The following is a 26233-nucleotide window of genomic DNA, read 5'->3' as shown; positions in this document are numbered from 1 at the left end:
ACAATTAGCTCATCCAAAAAGAGGAAGGGAAAGAAAATCAAAACAATAAAGTAAACTTGTATTGCCTGAGAAACAGAAAAGCCTACATACCAAGTCTGAATAATGTGGGCTCAGCTGTTTCTAAAACCCAGGCGTTCATACAGACAGACGCTTGAACGCGCAAATTTAGCAAATTGTATAAGAATTCACTTTTTTAATTGAGAAGATTGGTACGTACTCGTATGCATTTAAGGGATAACAGAAGATAATGCTAGAGCCGAGCAAGGCCGGCAATGAAATACACTGTACCCAAGCAAACTTTCCGTGAGTAGTTCTTTTTTGACTAACAAAAAAGAAGAGAATTATACATGTAATACGTTTGCAAAGCTTGGTCTTTGTAGCTTTGGACAGACGAAATTCTGTAGCGGGAAGAGAGGGAGAAAAATTAAAAAAAAAAAAATAAATATTGTCTTTGAATAAGTAGAGCCTATATACCAAGTTTGGTCAATGTGGTCCCAGGCGTTTCTAAAATCCAGGCGTTCATCCAGACAGACGAATCGATTTCTCTGGTCATTCTGATTAAGAATAAATATACGTTATGGTGTCCGAGATGGTTTCTTCTCATACAAGGTATAAAAAGCTGAGGCAATCACAGCCAGCAAGAATAAATAAACTTTATAGCCAATTTGTATAAATCACTAATTAAGAGTGATGGAATAAACAGTGTAAGACCACTGTAAGGGCATATGTTTATTGAGTTTACAAAGTGCAGAAGAGGTTATTATGTTGTCTTGTTTGCTCATCATCAGATTAAACTGATATGAATACCAGGCAGCAAAAAACAAGTCTCTAGTAGTATCGATCTCTTAATGCTTCTATCCCAAACAACGCCCCAGAATATTGCATTAATTTTTAACTTTCTAAGCGAGTGTTTTATATTTTATTTTTGTTTTCATGTTTAATCACACTTTTTCCTCATTTGCGGCTCGAATTTACTTACACTTAAACGTTGTCTTATGCGTGTTGCATTCGCTTCAAATCTGGATTATATAGCCTTTTTTGCAATAGTTGTTCCCATATGAGAAACATAATGCCGTTGATAAATATAGTTGAACATTGGCCATGTTAAGAGCAGTATTTGAAGAATAATCTTCTTATTTAAGATCCATTTTCATCTCCACTTCTCTAATCCAACTCATAGATGGTTAATCCTTTTTGCTTCCGAATTTCCGCATTTTTACAGCTGCATAAAATTTGGAGAAGCGTTCAGAAACAGAATCTAACTCACATTCTCTCTCTCTTTTCTAATTCTTTGCAGAATGCGAAAAATGCAAAATAATTACCAAACGGTTAAATCTCAACAAGTTTTGCAAAAGAGACTACGGTAAGTGTGAATACTTTACTTCCCGGATTGGCTCTGAGTGCAATTTTCGTTGTTTTTTTATTTATTTATTTTTTTTTAGCAATAATGGCCAAAGTGATTGGTCGCGAAACGAGCAGCGAGGCGGCAAGCAGCGAGCGTTACAATTACAACAACAACAACAGTCACAATCGTCGCGCTATACAACAACAGCGAAAGGATATGGACTACGAAATGGAGGGCATGCCCCAGCCGCATCGAGAGAGTCACGCACCAGGGCTGGAGTACGAGTATCAGGGGGCCTACGGCGGCAGCAGCAACAGCGATCCGGACTATCAAAACGACAGCGAAACGGTTCGATACGACCTGCAAATACAGGCAGTGTTCAAGCGCAGCAAACCCGACTATGGAATGCCGAATACAATGCTAAGACCCGGTCCTATGACTTGGATCATACCGCTTAAGAATCTCGAGTGTCGCTGTCCCAAAATCAAAGTCAACAGGTGAGTCATTTCTAAAGAGAAAGCACAACTCTACTCTCTCACTATACTAATACTAATACTCTCTGTTGCATTCAATAGATCCTATTTGATTTTGGGCCGGGACTCGGAAGCGCCGCCCGGCTATTTGGGCATCGGTCCACGTTCGATTGTCATCGAATGGAAGGACGATTGGTATCGACGCATGAAGCGTTTCCAGCGCCGAGCGCGAAGCTGCGCGTAGATGTTTTTATTGCTTTATCCAGTACTCGTACTTCCTCTCTCATGCGCCCTATCCTTCTCGCTCAATCAGAATTTTTTTTCTAAGTGTATGTCTCTACTTTTAAAAAACTACAGTGTTAAGCAATAAAGGGCAAGGTTTCTAGTGCCCCGAATTTATCAAATCAAAACGCATACAATATAATGAAAACTTTATACACTGCAAGAATTTTTCAAACAAAAGAGAAAATTTAAATAGTTTGCTTGCACATTCTTTGCAGTGTACTAAGCACAGACTTAAGCAAAGAACAGTTGGCAGAATTAATCGAACTGCTGCAGTTTTTACTTCCATTTCGATTGTTTTCTGTACCGAGTACAATAAGTAAACCCAATTCTGGGTTTTAAATCTAAATCTAACTCGATTCAAGGCAACAACTCTCCGAGTTCTAGTTCAGACAGACAAATAATTTGCGCACAACCTTGTAGAGTTTCAAAAGTTTCTGATGCATCCATATAAATTTGATTTGCTGTTCAATTGTGCAAATTGTTTGCCCGTCCGCACGTGCATTAATCTTCAAGCATTTCAAATAGTGCAGAGTTCAGATTTGAGGTTTATATCTTGAAAGCTTATAATATCCAATGAAATAAAAACTGAAGCAGTTCGATTGAGGTTTTTTTTATTAGTGTTTTTTTTTTATTAGTATTCATTAAGCTGCGTTATTTTATTTTGACTAACAGCTGCATTTAAACCTTATTTATTTGCATGTGTGTGCGTTTTTAGTGTTAAGAAACTAATTAGCGGTATTTAATTTATTTAATTTACTTGTAATTGTTATTGAAAGCCGAAAGTATCAGCACATACTTTGTATTATTTCCTCTAAGCATAAGTAACTCTATCACCCAAAAACCGAACATTTTCCGCAGACTCTATCGATAGTCATGTACCTTGATTTTATCTCCAACTTTTTTTTATACTGTATCTGTAATTGTGAACAATAACAACAAATAGACTCGAAACCTAACTAAGCAATAAGCCGCAATTTCTACCTACAACGACAAACTGAACGACAACAACTACACAAATAGCAATAATCTCTGAATAAATATATTTTGGAAGCAAACGAATATTCTTGAATGTTTAGTGTTTAAATACTACACGTAAAAATGAAATAAATAAATATTGTACAGTGCAAGCCAAAAGGAAACACACACACATATGTTTCATTTTCAAAGTTGCATTCAAATAACGGGTAAGCGATAACAATATGTTATCGCAGTAAGCAGCACTATCGCAATGCGTGCCATTTCATTTTTAATATCAAATTGGTATTTTGGCGGTATTAAACAAATAAAGCGTTGAATGATATAATTTTTTTATTATACTTCTCAAAATAACTATGTATAAAAAATCGGTAATAGCAAAATATTATATTATATAAAATATTCATTAATATTATACATACGACATAAGAATAATTTGTATTATGTCTAGAAGGTTGTTCATTGCTCAATTGCATTTGAGAAAAAAAAAGCCGAGCAATCTTTAAACAAATACAGCCGATAATCTCAATTATAAGTCGATTGGTAACCGACTAACCAGATATTTCAGTGCAACACAAGAGGAGTCCGTAGTTTTTAATGGTTCCATCAATAGCTGAATCCATCAATAGGAGAATAATAATTATTGGCTAGAAAGAATTGGGCTTCTAATAGCGCTATCAAAAATGCCCAGCAATTTGAAAAACGTTTCTTCATTTTAAATACTTGCAGTTGAAAGAAAATAATGGGCCTTTTTTATTCTTACAATGAAAAGTATTGGAAATTTGTGGCAGGTAAGGAAAGCAACATGTTCAGTTTCCATTTGTTGTGGGAATACTGCTCCCTAACATTTCAAAAATTTGTATCGCAAAAGCTCACATGGTATGGAATTCCTCCTTCTCATGTTTGAGCGATTTTTCAGTTCAACAACAATGACAAATACTTCAGTGGGAGAGTGAAAACTTTGCACTACCGCGAAGAAAATGTAGAAAGGATTGGGATTTTGTGTGCGTGGTATTTTTTGAATTAGGTATTTTATCGCTTTGGTTATCTGGTCACACTTTTCGCGTTGCAAGCGCATTTCTTTATTATTTACAAACATTGTGTTTTGTGGAGGATTTTTAAATTTTTTGCGGTTTTGTCGGTGTCAAACATTTATAGATGCCGGGGCGGCTGTTGCGAACCAAATAGCACTAAATGGGCCACACCATATTGCTAAATATGGAGCACCTATGTCGTGTGTGTCTGAGCAATGACGTCACGCTGGTCCGGATATTCACAGAGCCAGACACAGAGCTAGTGGAAGCTGTGGAAGAGGAACTGGAAGTGGCGCCCAGCCTGGCCGAGATGATGAGCGAGTGTGTGGACTGTGAGGTGAGGCGGGAGGACGCGCTGCCTCAGCACATTTGTTTGGGCTGCGAGCTGGCCACTCGCAATGCCTTTCGCTTCAAACGACAATGCGAGCAGAGCTACCGGCGTCTCTGTCAGCTGTTGAGCAGGAAGGAGAGTCTGCAGCAGCAGCAGGATAAAGAGGAGGATGAGGGGAAGGAGAACAGCAGTTATAGCAAAAAGAAGCCAACTGCTGAAGCGAAACAGACGGCTGAAGAGGCCGAGGAGGAGGAGGAGGAAGGTGAACAATGCTCCGAAAGCAGCGAAGCTATCTGCGATATGCCCATCGAACCAGCCGCCTACGAGGAGCTGGAAATGGAGACTCGATTGGTCCCCAATAACGAATTAGATGTGAACAATTTGAAGGTGGAAATCAAGACTGAGGAGCAAACTAATGGCTTTATAGAGGGTATGTTCCCAGAGAGAATCTGAACAATTGTAAAGGCATCAAAGTTTTTGAAGAAGGTTCTAATTTCTAGCACATCCATGCTAGGTTTACTTTCCAATATACGTACATCTTTGTTGCTAGTTCAGATGCAAGTTGTGATAAGTTCAGATAGAGACTTCAGATAGATACTCTAATAGTCCACACTTGTATACTATTTATATTAGATTGTTTCTTATGTTAAATCTATTGTGTATTACATCCACTGAATATTATTATATGCATATAGAGTTCGTTCTATCTTTCCGGCGTATTCTATACATTTATTTCTCTGAAATCCCAGTTAGATTCTCATCATATTTTAAATGTATTATAACTATTATGTAGATGAAAATATTTTGCAGTTGACATCAAAATAACAGATGGAAAAGGACCACTGAACATTTGTTCTACTCATAATGTTCTATATCCTTCACTCAAAAAGTCGGATAAACTGTACCGACAAGAAATTGCAGTCTTTTTCATGTATTACTTCGGATGTAGACCTCTGATGACGCCATGATAAATATTATAACTAAGTTTAAACAGACGTATAGAGATTTTTCCAAAAGGTGAACAGAAATAGGCCCCAAATTGGGAAAAAATAGGCTAACCTCTATCAACAAATAAAAATCAATGTACGAGACTTTTCAATTAATATTGAAAAATTTGCCTTCTCGGCACAAAAGAGGGTCTAAAGAAACTGCTGGTATCATTTAATGAGAAGCAGAATGAGTCAATAATATTTTACACCGATTTAGCAACTACTCACCCCGATCCACCAGAGCTTTGTTATATGGGGCATACACTTTATACTTCGAAGATTACTCTTTTCTGTCCCAATTATTTATCCTTTTCAATTGTGGCTTTTAGTGCTGCTGTGCGACAAGATCAACCAAAAAGAGGGTGCTGAGTCGAAGAGTTGCGGCAGACAGAAGGGGGGCAGGTCCAAGCTGGTCCATCACTGCGACATTTGCGAGCGCCAGTTCAGCTCGCGGCTGTATCTGATCCGACATCAGGGACTGCACGGACGGAAGCGGTACGCGTGCAAGGCGTGCTCGACCAGCTATGGGACGCGCGACGAGCTGACCGCTCACATCAAGGATAAGGGCCACGACAAGCCCATGCTCTGTCCCGAGTGCGGGCTACGCTGCAAGACCAGCCACACCCTGATGGTTCACATGCGACGCCACAACGGCGAAAAGCCCTTCAAGTGCAAGTTCTGTAGCAAAGGATTCCCGCGCATGGACGATTTGCGCGTCCACGAGAAGTGAGTGTAATTATTGAGCAGCCCCGCCGTAGTGTCCATAACTCTATATATACATATGTATATATCGCATAATCTTTCAGATACCATACGGGCGAGAAGGCGCACTTTTGCGAGACCTGCGGAAAGGGATTCCTGCGCAAATACAATCTCACGATACACACACGCGTCCATACCGGCGAACGTCCCTACAAGTGTCCCCACTGCCCCCAGGCCTTTGCCCAGGGCAACGATCTCAAGGCCCACATTCGCCGGCACACGGGGGAGCGCTTCCGTTGCGAATACTGCCCGGCAGGATTTCTGCAGCACTACAAGATTCGGCAGCACAAGTTGCTACACCACGGCATCAAGGAGGAGGCGCCCACACAGCGAGTCGCCAAATTCAGGTCCGTGGAGGAGCAACAACAGCAAATCGCCCGCAATATGCAATCCAAGGATGACGACATTTCAGAGAAGTATGTTGAGCCTCTAATGTTGTACGATCGGAGCGCTAATGCTTTGCTTTTTGCAGTGAACAGTCGCCGCCCGTGTAGTTGCCAAACGTTGCGAATGTAAGGCTTTATACATATAATATATATACATATGTACATATATATGACTACTCGCCAGCTTGTGGATATTGTAGCAAACGATCTTATTGCCGCGCGTTCTTAAAAACCGAACCGAAGGACTGAGCAGACGCGCGGTATTGGTAGCAGCCAGCTTTTGTATGTCCCTGCATATCGGCAGGCTGTTCACTCTCGATAGCTGTCGCGCTGTGAGTGAATGGGTAGCACTGCCGTTGGCGCACTAGATTCCAATTTGTAATTCGTACTTAATCCGCTGTACTTGTGACTTTTATTTAAATTGTAGCATTATAACAAGTGTTGGCTTTTCATATTCGGCCACAACTGGTATGTAATACCACGGTAGTAGAAGCTGGACAAATAAATCAGACATACTTGTATGTATGCACATGCGAAGAAGTGCATAAGAGAAATAATTGATTTTTCTTGTTTTTTATGGTGGAGATCTCGACATTCCAAGATCGAAGAACTTTTAAGTTATTAGTTAAATAAAGTGTAGTTTTCTCTGACTGAATAATTGAGTATATATTCAAACGAATTATAACATTTTTTTTCTATATTATAAAGAGGAAAGATTTGAATGTTTATTTGAATTGAATAGGCTCCGAAACTACTGGATTCATTCAATGTTGGGAAGCTACACTATTCCCGGTTAACATAGGATATAATATATTTGCAAAGTATAAGACCAGTAATGTAACCCAAGGTCTACAAACAGTACCTAAAAAATTCCTCAACAGCATCCTGTTAGTTCAGAATCATCCTCGAAACATTATGCCACTTTAAATATTAAGGCAATATTATTCAAAAGTCCCCAGCCAAATAAAAAATTGCAAGTCGATCGACACCGTGACTAATATTGAAGAGACAGTCCACTACCCACAGGAATTTGAATTCAATTAAATTCGCTAAACCCTTCTGGACTGCCGCCACATGAATTAAAGTTAAAAATCGGAATTCCAATCATGCTTTTAAGAAATTAAAGCCCTCTGAGCATGTGCAAAGGAACGGGGCTGCTTATCAGGGATTGCAGGACAATTTAGTCAAATCGTCAACCGAGGATACCAATGATCCCAACTGATCTGTCAATCCCATTTAAAAACACCTTTCGCGTTAACTGTTAACAATTCCCAAGGTCAAATCTTCGAATTAGTAAGGATCGACCTAAAAGAGGAGTGTTTTACTCTAGGCCTATCACGGGTCAGAGCTCCTGAAAATCAATTTATTTTACTGCCACAAAATAAAACAACTTCAAATATCGTTTACAGAGAAGCTCTGACTTATCAAAGAAAACAAAAAATCGAAAAAAAATAACAAAAAAGGCATTAAAGTAATAATATCCAAGCTAGTACTTGTATGTTAATATTTTCCTTTTTTTAGTAACTCTTAGCTAAAAGAAGGATGCATGTGTGTGAGTTACAAAATCTATAATTTTTGAATTTTTGTAAAATACCCGTGCGAAACAGGGACGGGACGCTAGTATTATTATAATTTCGACTCCAAAGAGTGATGTGCTGCTAAGAAATATAGAGTAGCACTCGACTCCAGGTACTTTCTTCAAACATCCTTCAATATTACTGACAAATATTGTCAGCTAGGCAACAAAGTAACAACATTTTCTTTTAATAGATATGGCTTCCTAGACACATAAGTTTCAACTAGAACTGATCCGCACACGGCTTTAATAGAAAACCAATTAAAATTTTTTGGGGGGAAAAAAAGGTTTACTCTAAGTTTTATTTAGCTTTTGTCTCTTTCTTGGGCTTCTTATTGTTTTTATTATATTTCATGGCGCCTGGCAATTTCGGGCGCTTGCGTGACGACGATTTCTTTTCGTTTTTGAAGAGTTCTGCAAAGATTAGATGTATAGGGGGTTATTGGGGTACACACAGAGGGAGCTGTGATTTCGGCAGAACTTACCCTCGTCGGGCTTCTCGCCCACCTCCTCTTCGTAGTAGGCGGCGTCGTCCTCATCTTCACTGGCATTATCGTTGGCTTCACGTTTGGCCATTTTGGTTTTTTGTTTAAGATTTCGTGCACGATTCTCTGTCTGTTCCTTTTTGCGTTGCTCCTTCAGTTTGCGTTTCTTCTCAATTAGTTTGCGCAGCTCCTCCTTTTCCTCCTCTGTCTTCGTGATGTGATCGTGATAGAGCACCTCACCCGTCAGCAGGCCCTCCTCGATCTTTATTAGCTGCATGGTGAGGCGTGGCCCGATCTCGTGCAATTTCACGGAGCTCTTGCTGCCCTCCAAATTGCCGCGACCCTTGAGCGTCTGTGCCAGCAATACATGCGATTGCTCATCGTCTTCGGCCTCGGATTCCGAGGCATAACCATCTCTGGTCACAAACTCGGCCAGTTCCTCGCACTGATTCAAGTTGGGCACACGGCCCTTAATGATTTTTTGTACGGAACGCTTCAATCCAACGGGCACGGCCTGCACCGAATAGTGTCGCATCTCGACAAGCTTTGTGTCCGGATTGTACGAAAACATCACGCAACGGCGTATCGTGCCAATGTTAACCTGCGCCAGATTGATGGATGGGAACATGTTCTGGAACGTGGTGGCCATTAGCTTCAAGTGCTTGCCTTCCCCCGTAAAATTGTTCATCACAACCAGCGGCGCATGCTTGAAGTGATCATCGTCGATGAATTGATGTTTGCTCAGCGAAATGACGTCACGTGCAAGCGTAAACTGATGGACCTGCAGTTGGAATATTGATAAACAAAATACTCGGAAAGGTCTGACTGCAGAAAGAACTCACTTTGAATGTCAGCGACGGACCACGCGGCAGGCGCAAAACTTTGAAGGAAAGCTGTGTGGATGCTTTGTTGAAGATGCCCATGTGGGAGACATGGAAGAAGCTGCTCAAGCTCACAAAGTCCTTGATGCGATTCATCTTCTTCTCCCGCAGACTTATCGCCGTGAACGGCTCCATGACGCGACGGAAGTCGATGGTCAGGTCTGTTATGTACGGACAGGAGAGGCCGCGATGTATGACGAATGTGTGTGGTGCTTCGGCGATTTCGCTCGGCTCGCTGGCCTTGAAAGCGGCTGTGCGTGACTTTGGATGCTTTTTCTTCCTGAGACCACCCATGGTTGACAATCTGTTTTAGTTATGTTCGCTGGATTCAAACAAAACTCAGCCCCTCCGCCACGAGTTTTTCGGCATGGAAATGCTGAGGTTGCCACTGCGCGCAACAGGCGTTAGTGCTGCCATGTGGTGGAAAAATGAACAAAGGCCAGTGTTGAGAAGCGGCAACAACAAAGGGACAGTTAGGCGCGCAAAGTATATTTTGAAATTGTCACAGAAACATATGAATCACGATTGTGCTTAACAATTTGCCCAAATGAGTTAATATCTATGTTATTTAATGATTTAAAACATTTTTAAAACCCTACAAATTTGTAAACATTTAATATTATTTAATTCTAGCGACTTGAACGATAAAATTAAACTTCTTCATCTCTGTTTTCTTCCTCATTATCTCAATGTGGTAGGGATAATGAATTACTTTTTCTGAACACAAATCAGTCTGTTTACTTATTTAAGGCAACATATTGATTTAAAATATTTTTTTTTTGAAATAAAGTTGCTTTCGATTTGGATGTAATGTAAAATTGCGAATTTTTTTTTTTTTTTTGAATTTTAATGCAGATTATATGCTATATACATACAAGTATGTACATGATGTATAAATAATCTGCATAATTATAAGCTGCTTTAGTTTTGGTGACATTGCTCAGCGATCTTAAGTATTTTGTTTATTTTGAGAACAGTATTTCTTTTAATATATCTTCTGGGGAGAAAATATTAGCCCTTTTCCCCCAAATAAAAATCAATAGCACTTAATTAACATCTACTGTATATATTGTAATAATTGAAATAAAATAATTCAGACCAATCTAGTATTGTCGTGGGATTTTCTTGATATTTTTGATGTAACTCAACATTAAATAGCCTCTAAAAATATGAAATAACACTAACAATTTAGATTTATAAATAAATAAATGGGGGGATAATGTTTCAAATACACTTTTTAAAAATAATATAAAAATGAATGAAATAATAAAATAGGAAGATGATTCAGGTCACAGCTCAAATCCCTGTCGTATTCGTTCTGGTTCTGTAAATACGTATATGGTAGAGTCTCTAGAGTTAATTGAGAATGTATAGCATCGGTTCTGGTTTATTCCGGTTCCATTGAAAGCCACTGAAAAGCTCATCTTACTCTTACTCTTATTGACTTCCATATCTGAGATAATTGAAAAATGCCCTGCGACGATCATTTCATTTTGTTTGTTGTTTTTGCAGTTTTTATATAAATCATGTGTACATATACATACATACATACATATATGCATATATCTGTTTAGATGTACATACATACACACATACATGTGTGGGGGTGTTCATTTGGCCGCAAATCATTTTCGCTGACGCTTCACATTTCTGTTTGGGTTTTATAATACGCTGCACTATTGTTGTTGTTGTTGTTGTTGTTGCTGCTGAGTCAGGCTTTTGTCACTTGTCTAGCCTATTGAGCCCCACACTAATTGGCATTATTTACTCCCAGCGCTAAATCAATCAAAGTCGATTTTACGCCATTCTAAAATGATCAGTTTTTTTTTTTTTTTTTTGGTTATTTAACAAGTTATTGCTTTCATATACACAACAAGCTATATAGTATATATGACCGATATCTATGCGCATTTTAGTCAGCAATTTTAAATCTGGCCGTTGCCTATAAGTACATTGTATAGAAGATGGATGGTGGTTGGAAGTTGGTGGGAAGTTGTATCAGGAATTATTATAAGCAGGCACTATATACAAGTACTTATTAGAGAGATATAGCTATTCTACAGTCCGATTTTTTAATGTTTGTGTTCAGGAAAAAACGCTCCTCCAGGCTTCTGTTTTTTTTTTAATTTCTTCGGAAAGCCTAAGCCGTAAAGCTATGCTTAGTAATTGATTAGAAAATAATTAAATAATGCAATTCAATATTTTATTTTATTTTATTATTAATTTAATGTTTATTATCATGTTTATATCATAGATTGTACATCTCTGGTAAATCTCTCGACTTCTCAACTTCAGCTGCTCTCAAAGAAATGGTAAGAAGGTAAAAGAAGGCCAACCTAAAGAACTATTCAAAGTTCATTTTCTATTCTTTAAAAAAAAGTGATATAAAAATATTTGAAAAATTCAATCTTCTGGCATTATCATGCATGCAGTTTTCAAAGAAGAAACGGAAATAGCAAATAGATCGCACATCTCTCATTTTCTATAAGTACATATCTATCGTTTGCAATAATTTCAATTTTAAATATTATAAGCAATCCTTTTGAAGACATCTACGAGTACTTACAAGTCATATAATTGCCGTTTAATTGACTATATATTTTCGTGAATATTTATATAGATAAATAGTTGCTCGTGAATACGACTAAAGACCATCGTCTGACGAAGGTCGTTAACATAAACCAGTAATCAGATTAACTGGCTGGAATGTTCGTATCGCATTCAAAGATATATACTCGTACTACTAGTATATGCATGTCTGTATATCTTTGAAATTGAACACACACTCTGTTTGCTTACATTTTGTGGCACGTCTCGATCGTTCCGTATGTGCATATATGTACATATATACCTGCATGTATATGCATAAATACAGTGTGTATTGGCTTTGAATGGGGTTCTGCATCTATCAGATTCAGAACGATTATACCTATAAATAAGACTATTCTCGCCCAGTGCTTGAATGCTTTAAAAAACTCTGCACAATCATTTCATTTACAACAATATAAAAGGATTCTCAAACAAATGCAGATCCTAGTGGAGGAGCTTATTGGTCAGCGATTCTCTTTTTGTTTCCCTGTTGTTTTGTACGTTCTTATCTATATGGATACATATGCGAAGAAGAAGAAGAGATTTGGAATTAATAAAATTTTGGGAAATGATTTAGTTTTCTCACCAGTTATGTTACCAGCTTAGGCCTTCAACGTATTCACAGTTGGCTGCAAGCGCGAATGGGAAGTTGGAGGAATCTACTCCAAGGAACTGGGGATAAGACTCTCTTTTCGTCTCCCAGCTCACTGTAGTGTATAAAGGGATGAGCTCGACGACAGCCTCCAACCATCCAACCATACATACACTCTGCCAGCCAAGCGGCGCTTAAGGCACTTCACTCTAACACAGGTATATAGATCCGGAATCAGCTTCCACTACCGAAGATCTCTGACAAGGTGCCTGCAATAACACAAATGTGTGTGAAGAATATTATTTAATACTCCTCTGTTTTCTTCCTCATTATCTCAGCTTCGACATCCGAAGATCTATGACAAAACTCTGTGAAGAAGGATGCCCCAAAGATGGAGAAGAGGCGGGGAGAGCTTAGATCACATTATTTGTTTCTGTCCCAACTTTTCAGAAGCTGCATTGAAGGGGAGGAGTACCAGACATCTTCCTAAGACCCTTCCAAACCTTCGCAGTTTAACCACTGATTGAGTGTATATTTATTTATTTATTAATTTTAATTTTATGCTGCAGATTTGGTCATAACATGAACGTTTGAGATTTTGCTTACAGATTTTTTTTCTACACTAACTAATTTTTAAACCATGCTTTAGGTGATGATTATTGTAATTGGATTCGATTTTTTTTCCTACTTAGGCTTTCCTAGCTGTAAAGATTATTTTCATAATTTTTATATGTATATTGTACTCCTACATATGTCGACAGTTAAATAAATTATGGGACTCCTGTTAGATCGTTGAGCTATGCCAGACCCCAGTGTATATTAAAAACTTTTATTGATTACTTCTCTTATGATTTATGTGCATATGCAAATGAAAATTGCATTTAATCGACTTCATAACTATAAAGATAAAGTGTCGTTTACCCAAAATAAAATATAAAAAATAATTATTAATAGAGCTTTTTATTATACAATAAAACGACTGCACGAAGAATCAAATATTAATACAATAGATTAACTAATTTCTTGACTAGTTGTCCTTCAAGTACCAGCTTAGTTAAAATTTTTCCATTACATTTAAGGTTTTTTTTTGCTATTTTTTCCTTAAATTTGTAATAATAGTTTTAGGCTACATTTATTATATTTATTGAAATATTTATTTGTTTATTTCTTAATTTGTTTTTTTTTGTTTATTTATTTATTTTTTTATTAATTAATTTATTTGTTTGATTATTTAATTATTTATGTACTTAATTATTTATCCATTTATTTTTTTATATATGATTTAATTATTATTATTTACTTTTTATTTATTTACTTATTTATTTATTTTTTATTAATTAATTAATTTATTTAATTATTTTTTTACTTTTTTATTTATTTATTTATTGATATAATTATTGACTTATTTATTTATAGATTTACTTATTTATTTATATTATTAATTAATTAATTAATTTAATTATTTATTTAATTATTTATTTATACATTTATTTATTTATTTATTGATTTAATTATTTATTTATTTATCCGTTTATTTAAAGATTTACTTATTTATTTATTTACTTATTTATTTATCTATTTATTTATAGATTTACTTATTTACTTATTTATTTATTTACAAATCTTATACTAGCGTTACAAGTATCGGGTTGCTTTTATTATTACGCTAGTCATTACAAATTTAATTATATCGAGCTTATTATTATTAGGTTATTTTCATATTATTAATTTTATTTTTAACATAAACACATATGTACCTATTCATATCTCAGATGATATCTCATAACTCTAAGCTCTGGTTTTTTATATTAAGCCAGCTTTAGGCAAAAAAGCAAAATAATTAAATAAATAAAATAAAGTTTTTCTCATCGCTTCGGGCCTGAATTTGAATTTGAATTCGAATGCGTTGCAAACTTCAACTTTTTCGAGATCAAAACATTTATTTCGTCTTATTTATTTTTATTTTGTTAACTTATCCTAGCGTTACAAGTACAAGATTACTTTTAAGTTATTAATCATTACATGTTAATTTCTAATTTAATTCAGCTTAATTTAATTTAGTTAGAATTTTGTTTTTTTTGCCAACTTTTTGAGCAAAGCTGACATTTCAATTTTATTCGATTTCTAGTATGATGCAATCGGTATTGAGGATCGCAGCGAATGGCAGCTTAGCCGATATGGACTGTACATGCATACACGTACTTACGAGTACATGCATACATACATACATACAAGTATGTGTGTGTACAGAGCTGTGTGGGTGCGTTCGATGGCGGCGGCAAGTGCATATCATATGCTTGCATTTCGTTGTTGTTGCCATCTAGAACTGCTTTGGCGAGCGACGTCTCGCTGGTCGAGTGCACTGATTGCGATTCAGTTCGTTACGAGCTACCCGTTTGTTAACAGTGCGGCGTCATCGTTTCAAAATCAAATTGCAGAGTTTTGGGCTAAAGTCGATCATCGAGTGCTTGGGACGAGAAAATTGAGTAGATTAGAGAAAGCTCTCCAGCCAGTGCGACCTACGTCACGCGCCAGACGTGACCCACGACGCGTCGCCCCCAAACACACACTCGCACACACACACACACCCACACGCGTTTGCTCTCAATTTTCTGTTGCGCTCTCAGTGGCAAAGGGCGAAGAGCGAAAAGCGAAAAGCGTAAAGCTCGTCAAGGAGGCGGCAGCCAAGCACAGGCAGAAGTGAAAAAGAAACAAAAAACTGGGAAATTTTGCTCAGTGTAAGGGAAGACGCAGAGGCAGAGCAGCAAACCAACCACCTAACAGCAGCGACAGCGGCAGAGACGACATCGAATTCCGGCACCTTATAAATACTGAGAGCCAGACGCGGCCGCTTTCATTCTCTTGTAGTGTTTAAAGTGACATGAAAGTGACGACATTGGTGCACTGTAACAAGTCATGTATCAGCATGTCCTACCAAACAACACAATTCATATTCATGCCAATGGTGAGTGCGACAGCAGAGACAGCAAATTGTGAAATCTGTAAACATCTCCAAACACTTAACAAACAAACACTATACATACATATACTTGTATGTATGTATTTATACTACATACATACATAATTAGATATCGTTACAATTATAAACAGAGTGGGCTTTTTTTTCTGGTGTTTGCCAATTTTTTTCCTCGTTTTTTTTTTCTTTCCCAATTACCATGTATATCTGTATTGCTGAGCCTTCGCTTTGTCACACGCAAAATTGTTGAACGAAATAATAGTATTTGCTGACTGGCGTTTTGAAGTGTGTGTGTTTGTGTGTGTGTTTTTTTTTTTTTAAATTCTCGTGCTTGTTTTTCGCGTTCTTGATGCTGTTGTTGTTGCTTGTTGCGGTCCCCCTGCTAAGTGGCAAATCAAATACGGCGCGCTTTCAAAGTGAATCTTGTGCAGCATGTGACGAAAGCGGCAACGTCAGCAACAGCAGCAGCAACGTCGGCATCGGCGTCGGCGTCAGCGTCAGCGTCTTTAAATCAATGGGCAACGTCTGTGCCAAAACGCCCACAGTGCGTATGCGTAATGTGTGGTGTGTTATGCTTAACCTTATAAGCTGCATTGGGGGTGGAATAAAGCACATTTAGCAACGGTATTTCGACATCTGCATTCAAAAACTTACACTCAATCGCATGTAAGCAACGAAAATAATAAAATAATAACACAAACATAAAGGAAATCTATGTGAATAGTTTTCAAAAATATTTAAATCTCCGCAAATTTTCAAAAAAGAAGTAAAAGTTCGTTTTAAAACCAAGTTAAGTTAACTCTTGAAGAAACATACATACATATATATATATATATATATATATATATATAAATACTTTCCTGCCAGCATCGCAAAACTGTTAATTGTTTTTTTTTTTTTTACTGAATAACTAATCTTTAACTTTTGTTTTCTACTTCTACTATTGTTCTCTATATTTCTATATATTGTTCTACTATTGTTTTATACTTCAAATTAAGTTGAAAAGTTAGCTTAAAAAGTTATTCTAAAATATTAATTTTAAAAACTATATTAATTGGTTGCATTGATTTATTATTTTTTTTTTTTTCAATAATTTTATGATTGCTTCAGAAATATTTAAATTTATTTCTAAAATTTCATTTGCTGTTGCTGTTTTATTCAAAAACCCACTGTGAGTCTTCACTATTTAGAGTAGCTTTAAAATATTTATAAATGTTGTTCATGGGGTTTTTATTTATTTGTGGCTTAAAAGTAATTCAAATTGCAGATAAGCTAGGCTCTATCTCAACTATAATCTAATGAAGCATACTAAGTAGATATTTACAGAGATACAAACAGTGGGTGTGGGTACATTCTACAATTTATTTGACACCTTGAGAAACATTAAGCAAATTTTCTAAAATTGTCCTTAGAGGCACTTAAAGGATAGGTGATTTACTTCTATGGTTTGTGATTGAAAGATGTTTGATTAAAAAGATTAAAAGGATGTGTTGGATTAAGAATATGTATGTATATCTTTTGCTGATCTGCTGGAACTTATCATAAGAATAAACTAAGAATTCGATGAAGGAAATGCGATGATGTTAAAATGGATTTAAGGATGTCTGCGATTCTTAGTTGCCTTTTCTATTGCACTGGCCGCTACTGGTACCTAAATGATTATTATATTATGTAGGGAAAGTGTAATGCAAGTAATTGTCAGACCTGTATGGTGTAGTATGAAAGAGTTGTGAACACTTCAATTCTTTCATAATTGCTTTAAAGAATTTTTTGTTTTGTTTAATTATTAAGGCAAAGTAGTTATTAGTTTTCTATTAGTCTTATTATGCATTTACGTGTTGTTTTTTTTTTTTGTGTTGAGGTAGCTTCGCCAGTTGCAGAGTAGCTGGCCTTTTGTGAGATATTTTGGGTTAATTGGCGGACAGGCTGGCGGGCAGCTTGCTAGCCAGCTTACTGGCTGCTTTCGTGTGCCTGGATAAAGCTAGCCAGCTAGTCACCGATTCATGCGGTGCGCTCTCTCTTAAAGGCATTCAACTCAGAGCGCATGCGTGTGCCGCAAAATAACGGTAAATTGTTGCCAAGCATTGCTGCTGCTGGTTTTCTTGAGTGAGTGGAAATAACAGCTGTTGCCGAGAGAGAGAGAGAGAGAGAGAGAGAGCTGTCGGTTTTTCTCTCACTCTTCGACAAGTTCATTCAAGTTGTGCACACACGCACACACCCTCACCATGACACCCTCACACACACACTCACACACACACTTACAGAGCCGGCTAAACGCATGCAACAGCAGCAGCATTAGTCGAACACACCCACCAAAAAGCGGCCGCTTGCTCGACTTGTGGGCCAAAAAAAAAGAAAAAACAAAATAGAGCCGGCGCCAAAATTGGTAGCAAAAATCTCTGCTTCCTCTGTTATGTTGTGTGTGTGTGTGTGTGTGTGTGTGTGTGTGTGTGACAGTTCGACTGCCCGCCAATTAGTGAAAGTGCGCCATGTTTTATCCCAAATGAGCCTCGAATGTAGACACTAGGCAGCAGCAGTGGTCGCTCGATAAATGGAATTAAATTATTCATTTATATGTGAAGCTATTTTTTGATTTCATAATTGTAATTAGAGATAATACCGTAATCTAAATGATTGGGAATAGTTGTTATTGAAACTGAGAAGCCGATAATGCGACATAGTTTGTTAAAGAATTACATCACTGTCCATAACTCGACTGCTTTAAGCTGATTTTTAGCTGCTTTATTTATTGAAAATCGTAAAAGCGTATGATAGTTCCCATGCTATCCTTTTCTACGTACTACCATCGTTATTCCTAAACGTTCATGGGAGCTCCTTGTGGGCTCATTAAAAAATAAACCATCTGTGTTTTAGAATTTTAGAAAGGGGGTTTTCTTCTTCACCGCAAGACACAGCGCAAACTTTTAGATATGTGTATCCATTTGTGGTCTAGACCGGAAAGAGATTAGTCCTTCACTCAATCATATTTCATTTTTATGCACATCGCGAATACAAAGCCTGAGAGTTCGATAATCAAAATTCGTATTATAAACTTTTCAACTATTTAAATATATATATGTTCATCGATTGGTGCTAGAGAGTTTGTCTATATTGCTATTATTAGAGAAGTTTAAAAAAATCAGTTCAACAAAAACAAGGGGTATTTATGTAAGTTGGATTATGATTGATCGTTGCATCTATAAATGGCGTAAACGATTGACTGCACTGCTATCTCTCTCTCTCTCTCTCTATCTCTTCTGCCTGCATAGGGATGCCAACTCGATTTTATAGACATACATATGTACGAGTAGTATAACATACTTGGATGAAAACATAGACTAATTCGTCAACATTGGTCATCAAATGTAAATAATAAATAAATAAAAAAGCACATTTATTTTATATACATATATACAATATTCAACGAATATTTTTGCCATAAGGTAATACCTTTTTATAATGATAAATCAAAAATTGTAGAATTAGATTACAATTTCAAATAAACAGGAGTAAGGAATATCAGATTCGAGGTCGAAAAATCTCTCTCACTTCCCATTTCAATTTATTAGTAGACTTAAAATGTACTGTTTTTTTAAGCAACGTTTCATTCTAATTTTACTCAGGCCTTTATTAATAAAGATCGAAAATAAGGAATAGGTGGAATTGAATGAGTTTTTATTTCAAAATCAAAGTCTTTTCAGTTGGCTTGTTCAAAATGTTTTCTACTGTATTGAATGAGTCAAGAAGCTTGTTGTTGTCGTAATTGCTGACTATTCTTTTCATCAGTATTCCTGCTTTCGATTCTTACAGTTAGTTAACCATCGAGCAATCATTTAATCCGCCTCGCCCCTCTCTCCATCCCCCTCCCCAACAAACGTTCCGTTCCAGCCTCAGCTGAGCTGCAAGCTATTTTGATTTCTATTTGCTATTGAGCTCATTGGGTAGTTTGGTTTTTGACTTTCCACATTGAACTGCTACTGAGCCACTGAGCCACCGAACCACCCAGTCAGTCAGCCACAAATTTATTGACGCCCATTTAATGCCTGTTACGCAATCGTTAGCTCTGACCTTATTTACCGTTATCAGCATTTGGAACGCGCGCGTCTAAATAAACTGAACTGTACTTTACTTACCTCTGTCTGCCATTAAAGGGTAGCTGTTGTTGTCATTGTCATTGTAATTGTTGTTGTTGTTGATGTTGTTGTAGTCATAGAAGGTGTTTTTATAGATATTTGCACATATTTGTATTTGTATGTATTTGTTATTGTTGCCCCTGGTATCATATTCAAGGATATTTGCGGCGCTTATTTTTGGAATTTTCTCATCAACCATTTACCCACACACACAGCCACACGCCCACGCCACACAGCGACATACAAATATACATTTAGATATACGAGTACTCGAACAGAAAAAAAAAATTACATCTATAGTATATTTGTGTGCGGCAATGTGTCTGCTTGGCTTGTTTTCAGATTACTTTTTGGCCCTGGAGTTTGAAGTAACGTGTTTTTTTTTTGTTGCTGTTGTTATTTTCTGTGAGGCAGTTTGTTTTGAGAAATGTGTTGCCTACTTTTAGGCGTTGTCCAAACAAATGTTACAAGTCAACAAACATGTTTACAACACGTGCGGGAATAATCAAGGCAATTCTATATAAAAGAAGATAATTTTGTTAGAGGGCCTAACATTAATTCCAAATGTGTGGCTTACTTTCTTATTTTTTCAGTTGAAATTATAACGCTATATTATTAAATTCTATTTTATAATATTATAATTTAATATAAATCATAGTTGGGAAACATGTATTGACAGTAAAACTTGTTGTTTTATTACACAAAATAAAAAATAAAAGAAATGACCGAAATACATTTCAAATGTGGTAGAACAGTTATTGGGCAGCAGTCGCTATAAGTCGCTTATTTGAATCTAGATTCAATTACTATTCAACACTGCAATCTCTTTATGTGCAATTTTCCAACTCTTACAATTGGCCCCTTTTATTGTGACTCATCTAATGGCATTTCCTTGTAAAAGTTGGTCCAAATACATAAGTGCTCTTTTTAAAAATGAAGCAAATGAAAAAACAATCTATTTTTTTAGTATATTATTGCAAAGAATTCTTTCATCTATGGAACATGATATTATTCATGTGGCTGCCTGACTGATCCGATGACTTGCTCGATATTCGCTTTAAGGGCCTCAATCATTAGGGGATTCTTTGCACTTCATCGTTCCTTCACAGCACCCAACAATAAACACAGTCGAACGGCGTCAAATCACAGCTCCAAGGATCGAGATAACACGTTCAACGAACTCGTTCCAGGAGAAAAGAGCTCTCACATTTAACTAAAAAAAATAATCACCGTATCTCTTATACTCTTCAGTGCAGTTATCGAGCTCTGAGCATCATTACATTTAAAAAGGATGCCTGTAGATTATTATAGAGTTCGAAAAATCGTTAAACGTTGAAATGTTTAAAACATTGAAACAGTTTTGTTATAGAAGTGTGCGAATACTTGTAACTTATTTAATAAGAACAACCTAGAACTTGCTGCTAAAGCCAGTCCTTAAAGAAAACTTTCCCTAATAGTTAACAATATTTGCTCAAAAACTAATTTTCGCAGAATGCTTTTGTGGGTGAAGAAAGATAAATAAAATATTAAAGCGAACAATGAGAAAGAAGCCTTATTCTGAAGATGCTCGTCATAAATGCAGGCGAGCGGATAATAAAGTGTCAGGACGAAAAGTCCCAAATGTCAATGGGCATTAAGCAAAATTATGTTGATTTTGTTGGGTGGTGCTGCGGGTGGTGCTGCGGCAGACAACCCCCAAAAGTTGCAGTGTGCGTCAAGGACAAAGTCAAGGCAAAAGCGCCGCAAACAAATGTGAGTGTTTGTGGGTGTGTCTGTGTGCATGTGTGTGTGTGTGTGTGTGCAAGTTCCTCTGTGCGTTTGGGGCTTTGTGTGCTCTGCCATTTGCATAGAATTTTGCAATTTGCCAAGTTTCCCCTGAAAGCCGGAAAACCGCTTGACATAATTTGTCCAGCAGTTAACGCCCCCGCACGTCCTCTTGCTACGCCCTAAACGCACGCACATACCTACATACATACATATATATGTACAAGTAGTGAAGCAACGACTTATTGATAGCCACATGACGTGGTCAACTATACGACTATACGGCTCAAGAGAAAGCGAAAGGACATTCTCAGAATGTGAACTCAACAGGATATTCGTGCAGGGGATGTGACTGAGCCATTTGCATTCATTTTTCGTTTATTTATAAAGAAATGCATTCACTAATAGACAATATTCTTTTGCATCCACATTTGTTTTTGTTTTTTTAATTTTGAAGACTGCCAAGAAATTAAATGCTTTCATGTGTAAATAATAATTAAAGAGAATTATTTAAATGCAAATGCGATTCATTTTGATTCATTAACTCATTAACTCATATTAATTAAAATGTTATCATTCGCATAACATATTGATTTCATATTGCTTCAAAGTAAATGCAAAATTAATAGACTAATATTTCATTCATTTTTCAAATCTTTTTTAATCTTAATTTGAAACCTGTCCCTGAACATTAAATTGTTTAATGATGCCTTGACAATTTCAATGTGTTTGTTTAAATTGTTATTAAAAAATTTTGATTTAGAAAAAGGTTTTTGGTTATTGGTCTAGCGGTTGGAGTCTCTTTAGCCTTCTGTTGGTCGTAATAGTGTAAAGGAGATTTATGGCCAGATTGCTTGGATGGCCAGAGAGCTATTTCACCTATACAAGTAATGTAAGGAACACCTGAATTTCCTGATGAATATCCTTATTGCTGATGAAGCTGTTGATATTGCAATGAATCATGGGTATATATTCCAAGAAAATGTTGTGGATTTCTAAGAATTGAACTCCTCAAAAAAAAAAAAAGAGTTGGGAGAGTGTTTTGGCAAGCAAAAAGAAGAAGCATCAATCCAAGTCTTATAACAAACTATTGCAGAGAAATATAAGTAGTATGCGAAATCGAAATCCATCAAATCTAATAACTATATACGATTTGAATTGGAACTGAAACGAATTGACATTGAATTCTGTCGGAATATTGTGTCTCTACATTATTTCACATTTATATTATTGGCATATTTCTACGACTATATCGGAATGGTTTTAAATATTTGTTATTATTTTGTTATTTAGAATATAAAACAAATATTTGGTGTTTTGGAATTACAAAGCAATTCAAAAACATTCAACTTCGTTGACACGTCCTTTGCGGCAACTCAAGGTGAACTCTTCGATATGTCGTTGATCGATAATCTGCTTAGCATCCCTTCCATAAGTAGCTTCTTCTTCTTCCTTTAGAAACTGCTTTCCGGTCGATTACAAATGTATAAAGTGCGACATTTATTTCATTGATTGATTCTTTTACTAAATAAACAAGTTGAATAAAACTTTAGTTACGATTTGTTGCAATGCAGAAATCTGTAAGTGTGGGAGTAATTACAGATGCTTACATGATTGATTGATAATATGGCCACAGGACTCTTTAAGCCTCCATTCATTTCAAAATAGAACTCAATGCAATTCAATCGTCTTTCAAAGACAATGCATGTATTTATAGTCAGTAATTGGTACGCCCTGTGCATTGTAATCTCATTGAACGTAACTCATCCCGCTTGTGCAATCTATAGATTGCGCAAAATAGAAAACTGCAGCTTACAGTTTGCGTCCTTAGGTCAAATGCCAGTCACATTTGATGGCACGTTTATTCAACTTACGCAAAATAATCGCGTTGTTTCAGCTGAAAGCAAAAACTTCCAGCCTTTGGGAATGTGTCACACACACACACACACACACATATATACACACAGATAGACATCCCCACACTTATACAGATACATACTGTATTTCTTCTATCATCAGTGACAACTATCCAGATATTCTAGGCTTTAACTGCACAGATGCTGGCACGTATCGTACATATACTATAGTATAGTCCTAGATGTGCGTCTCATTCAGCTACAATATCCTTAGAAATTCCAGCATTGTCCTTGCCTTTGTCATTGTGAAATATGTGTGTACGTGTGGGTGCTTTGGTTTGGTTGTGTGGGCAGCAAGGACCTTCAAGTGACCCCTTCTCATCAGCATCCTAATGTTGTTGCTGTTGTTTTGCTTTTAAAGAGCGCCAGAAATTAAGATCTGCGTCAATATTTTTCGCCTGCGCAGTAGTTGAAGAAGAACAAGAGAGCCCGACATTTAAATACTCTGTACCCAAATAAACTTATAGTAGAAGCAAAAAGAAGAGGAAGAATTGTTTCACTAATATATTTTCCTAAAATCAGACGACTTCTATTAAATTTGAAAGAAATAAAAAAATTAAACATACTTTTACAACGCTCGTTTTATGTAGCTGTGAAAAAATGGGTAGTATTGACAAAATTCTGTAGCGGGACGAAGAGGGGAAAAATTAAAGAAAATAAAATAAACTCCTATAGCCTAGGGACATGGAGAATCTACATTCCCAGTTTGGTAAATGTGCGCCCCCCTATTTCCGAAATCAAGGCGTTCATACAGACGGACGGACATGTCTACATCGATTTCTATCGTCATGCTGATTAAGAAAGAATATATATATATAAATCATTAATCGATTAATTATAATCAAAGCTTAAGATAAAACTCTGTCTTCATTTCAATTTAAATTTAAATACAAATTTAAATTAAGCTTTTATTATATTTCAATTTAATCTATTAATATACTATAATACATATAATTTGTACTTCTATAAGGCGAAAAACTTGCACTAAATGTTGGTTTATTTTCAAGTAGTTTTCTCTCCAAATATTTAACGCCATTTTCACCCAGTTTTGGGTTGAATTTTGTCCCCATATTTGAAGCTGATATCTATCCATATACTTGTAAGCCTAGCATGTATCTTCCCCTTTCAATGTTGCATAATGAATTAATTAACATTTTTGGGCAGCACAATCAACCCCTCAAGCATTTCAAATTTCCTTTCATTTTGTAAACTGTTCGTCCCCCCGCCCTAAGCGTTTGCCACCGCTTCTCCGTTTCCATGTTGGGCCAACAACAGAGATTTCATTTTGGCCATGGTAGTGAAAAAGTTTTCCAACATCTAACCGGCGCTCAGCAACGGCAGCAAAAGGCGGCAAAGGCGGTTAATCAGCTAAGCAGGCAACGCCTCGTGCCTCGTGCCTCTAGCCACATGCCTTCCTTCTATTCCTGCTGCTCCTTCGACTCCACTTCCTTCCTTCCTGGCTTTCTTCATTTTAGCATGTAAAGTGGCAGGCTCAGTTTTCAGCCCGCCAGTGAAAGTGGCGTCGTCGTCACAGGCGCCGTTATCGCAGACATACTCCATACATACTATATATCTCCATAAAAGAAAATAATAAAAATAAAGAAGAGCAACAACAACAACAACAACAATTGGGCTCTGCTCGCTGTTGTTGGCTGTGTGGTTTGTGCGTGTGTGATGTCCTCACAAGGACATTGCGTATGGCGCATGCGTTAGATTCAAAATCAAAAGCTTTCTTGTGCGTGGGAGCAAAATAACGGTAATTCGTTCTTCTTGTTGTTGTTGTTGTTGTTTTTTCCCTCGTTTTGTGCGTTCGCTATTTTTGGGGGCCAGCTACACACATATATACATACATATATATATATATATATATATATACATATGTACTTACATATATGTACTTGTATGTATAACAACAAAATAGATATAAGAATACATACATAAATGTACATATATATATATACTTGTATATATACAAGTAGAGTCGCATTTGACAACGTCACCAAATACACAAGCCGGCCGCACAGCAACAAAACCAACAACAGCAACAACAACAATAAGCACGCATTGCGTAAGGCTTTTGGAAGGCGTTGTGGGCGGACGGGGGATGGGGGATGGGGGGCTGGTTGGGAACTGTGGGACTGTCATAAAAACAGGTGGCCCAACACTTGGAGTCCATGACCAGGCTAAATGGGTGTTAGGGTCTTACCAAGCATACATATATCTATATACACAGTAGGCCAACGCTATAATATATACGGGTGTGTAGAAAAGAGATCCTTTTTTCTGATAAATAATACAATACAATGCAAGTATGTTCATAAGCTACATAGATAGAGAATTTATAAGAAAGTAAAGTACAAATAGATGAGTAATAGAAAGCACTAAAAAAAATTTAATAATAATAATAATTGATAAAAATGTTTGAGCTCATTAATATTTCCATTAAACAAAGTATCAGTTCGATATAATTAAATATGTAATTTATATTTATTTATTTATTAAATGCGCCCGTGCGATGCGAATATTAAGAAAAGGCTATAACTGCGAGGCCTTAAGCTAAGTTACACAACTAATTAGAGATAAAATTTACTAATAAAGTATTTGCAGTTTTATTATAACAATATAATAACAATAAAAGTAACAAGTTATAATCGGATATGGAATATTTTTATATGAGGAGATACATGTTTTTGATTTTTCTTCAGAAAGTGATGAGATTAAGAACGTTGAATATGTAATA

At 36.6% G+C, this 26233-nt stretch overlaps 4 protein-coding genes across 4 annotated transcripts in view; 3 read left to right on the top strand and 1 right to left on the bottom strand.

The window, feature by feature from the left end:
- The window catches only part of LOC115627231 (netrin-A), an 83477-nt gene extending 80884 nt beyond the window's left edge, over positions 1-2593 (top strand). The window contains exons 5-7 of the mRNA XM_030522854.1: positions 1298-1363; positions 1443-1842; positions 1921-2593. Of these exons, the coding sequence (XP_030378714.1) occupies positions 1298-1363; positions 1443-1842; positions 1921-2062 (608 nt within the window). The 3' untranslated portion in view covers positions 2063-2593. The remainder of the gene's footprint in view (positions 1-1297; positions 1364-1442; positions 1843-1920) is intronic.
- Positions 2594-4175: 1582 nt separating this feature from the next.
- On the top strand, positions 4176-7137 carry LOC115627265 (zinc finger protein 226-like). Its single transcript, XM_030522893.1, has 4 exons — positions 4176-4873; positions 5762-6158; positions 6239-6610; positions 6667-7137. Exons 1-4 carry the CDS (start codon positions 4273-4275, stop codon positions 6686-6688), a joined length of 1392 nt encoding a protein of 463 aa, XP_030378753.1. The 5' UTR covers positions 4176-4272; the 3' UTR covers positions 6689-7137.
- Positions 7138-8429: 1292 nt separating this feature from the next.
- On the bottom strand, positions 8430-9883 carry LOC115627240 (protein Peter pan). The gene is made up of 3 exons (XM_030522863.1): positions 9484-9883; positions 8642-9422; positions 8430-8570 (listed from the first exon to the last, which is right to left on the bottom strand). The coding sequence occupies exons 1-3, from the start codon at positions 9814-9816 to the stop codon at positions 8458-8460; spliced, it is 1227 nt and encodes a 408-aa protein (XP_030378723.1). The 5' UTR covers positions 9817-9883; the 3' UTR covers positions 8430-8457.
- Positions 9884-15366: 5483 nt separating this feature from the next.
- Positions 15367-26233, top strand: part of LOC115627217 (b(0,+)-type amino acid transporter 1) — a 52977-nt gene continuing 42110 nt past the window's right edge. The window contains exon 1 of the mRNA XM_030522837.1: positions 15367-15668. Coding sequence (XP_030378697.1) covers positions 15620-15668 — 49 coding nt within the window. The 5' untranslated portion in view covers positions 15367-15619. The remainder of the gene's footprint in view (positions 15669-26233) is intronic.

Source organism: Scaptodrosophila lebanonensis, unplaced genomic scaffold, assembly GCF_003285725.1.
Source record: "Scaptodrosophila lebanonensis strain 11010-0011.00,11010-0021.00 unplaced genomic scaffold, SlebRS2 tig00000092-arrow-pilon, whole genome shotgun sequence".
Taxonomy (NCBI): domain Eukaryota; kingdom Metazoa; phylum Arthropoda; class Insecta; order Diptera; family Drosophilidae; genus Scaptodrosophila; species Scaptodrosophila lebanonensis.
The sequence above is the reverse complement of the archived record's forward strand: the minus strand, read 5'-3'. Positions and strand labels throughout refer to the sequence as shown.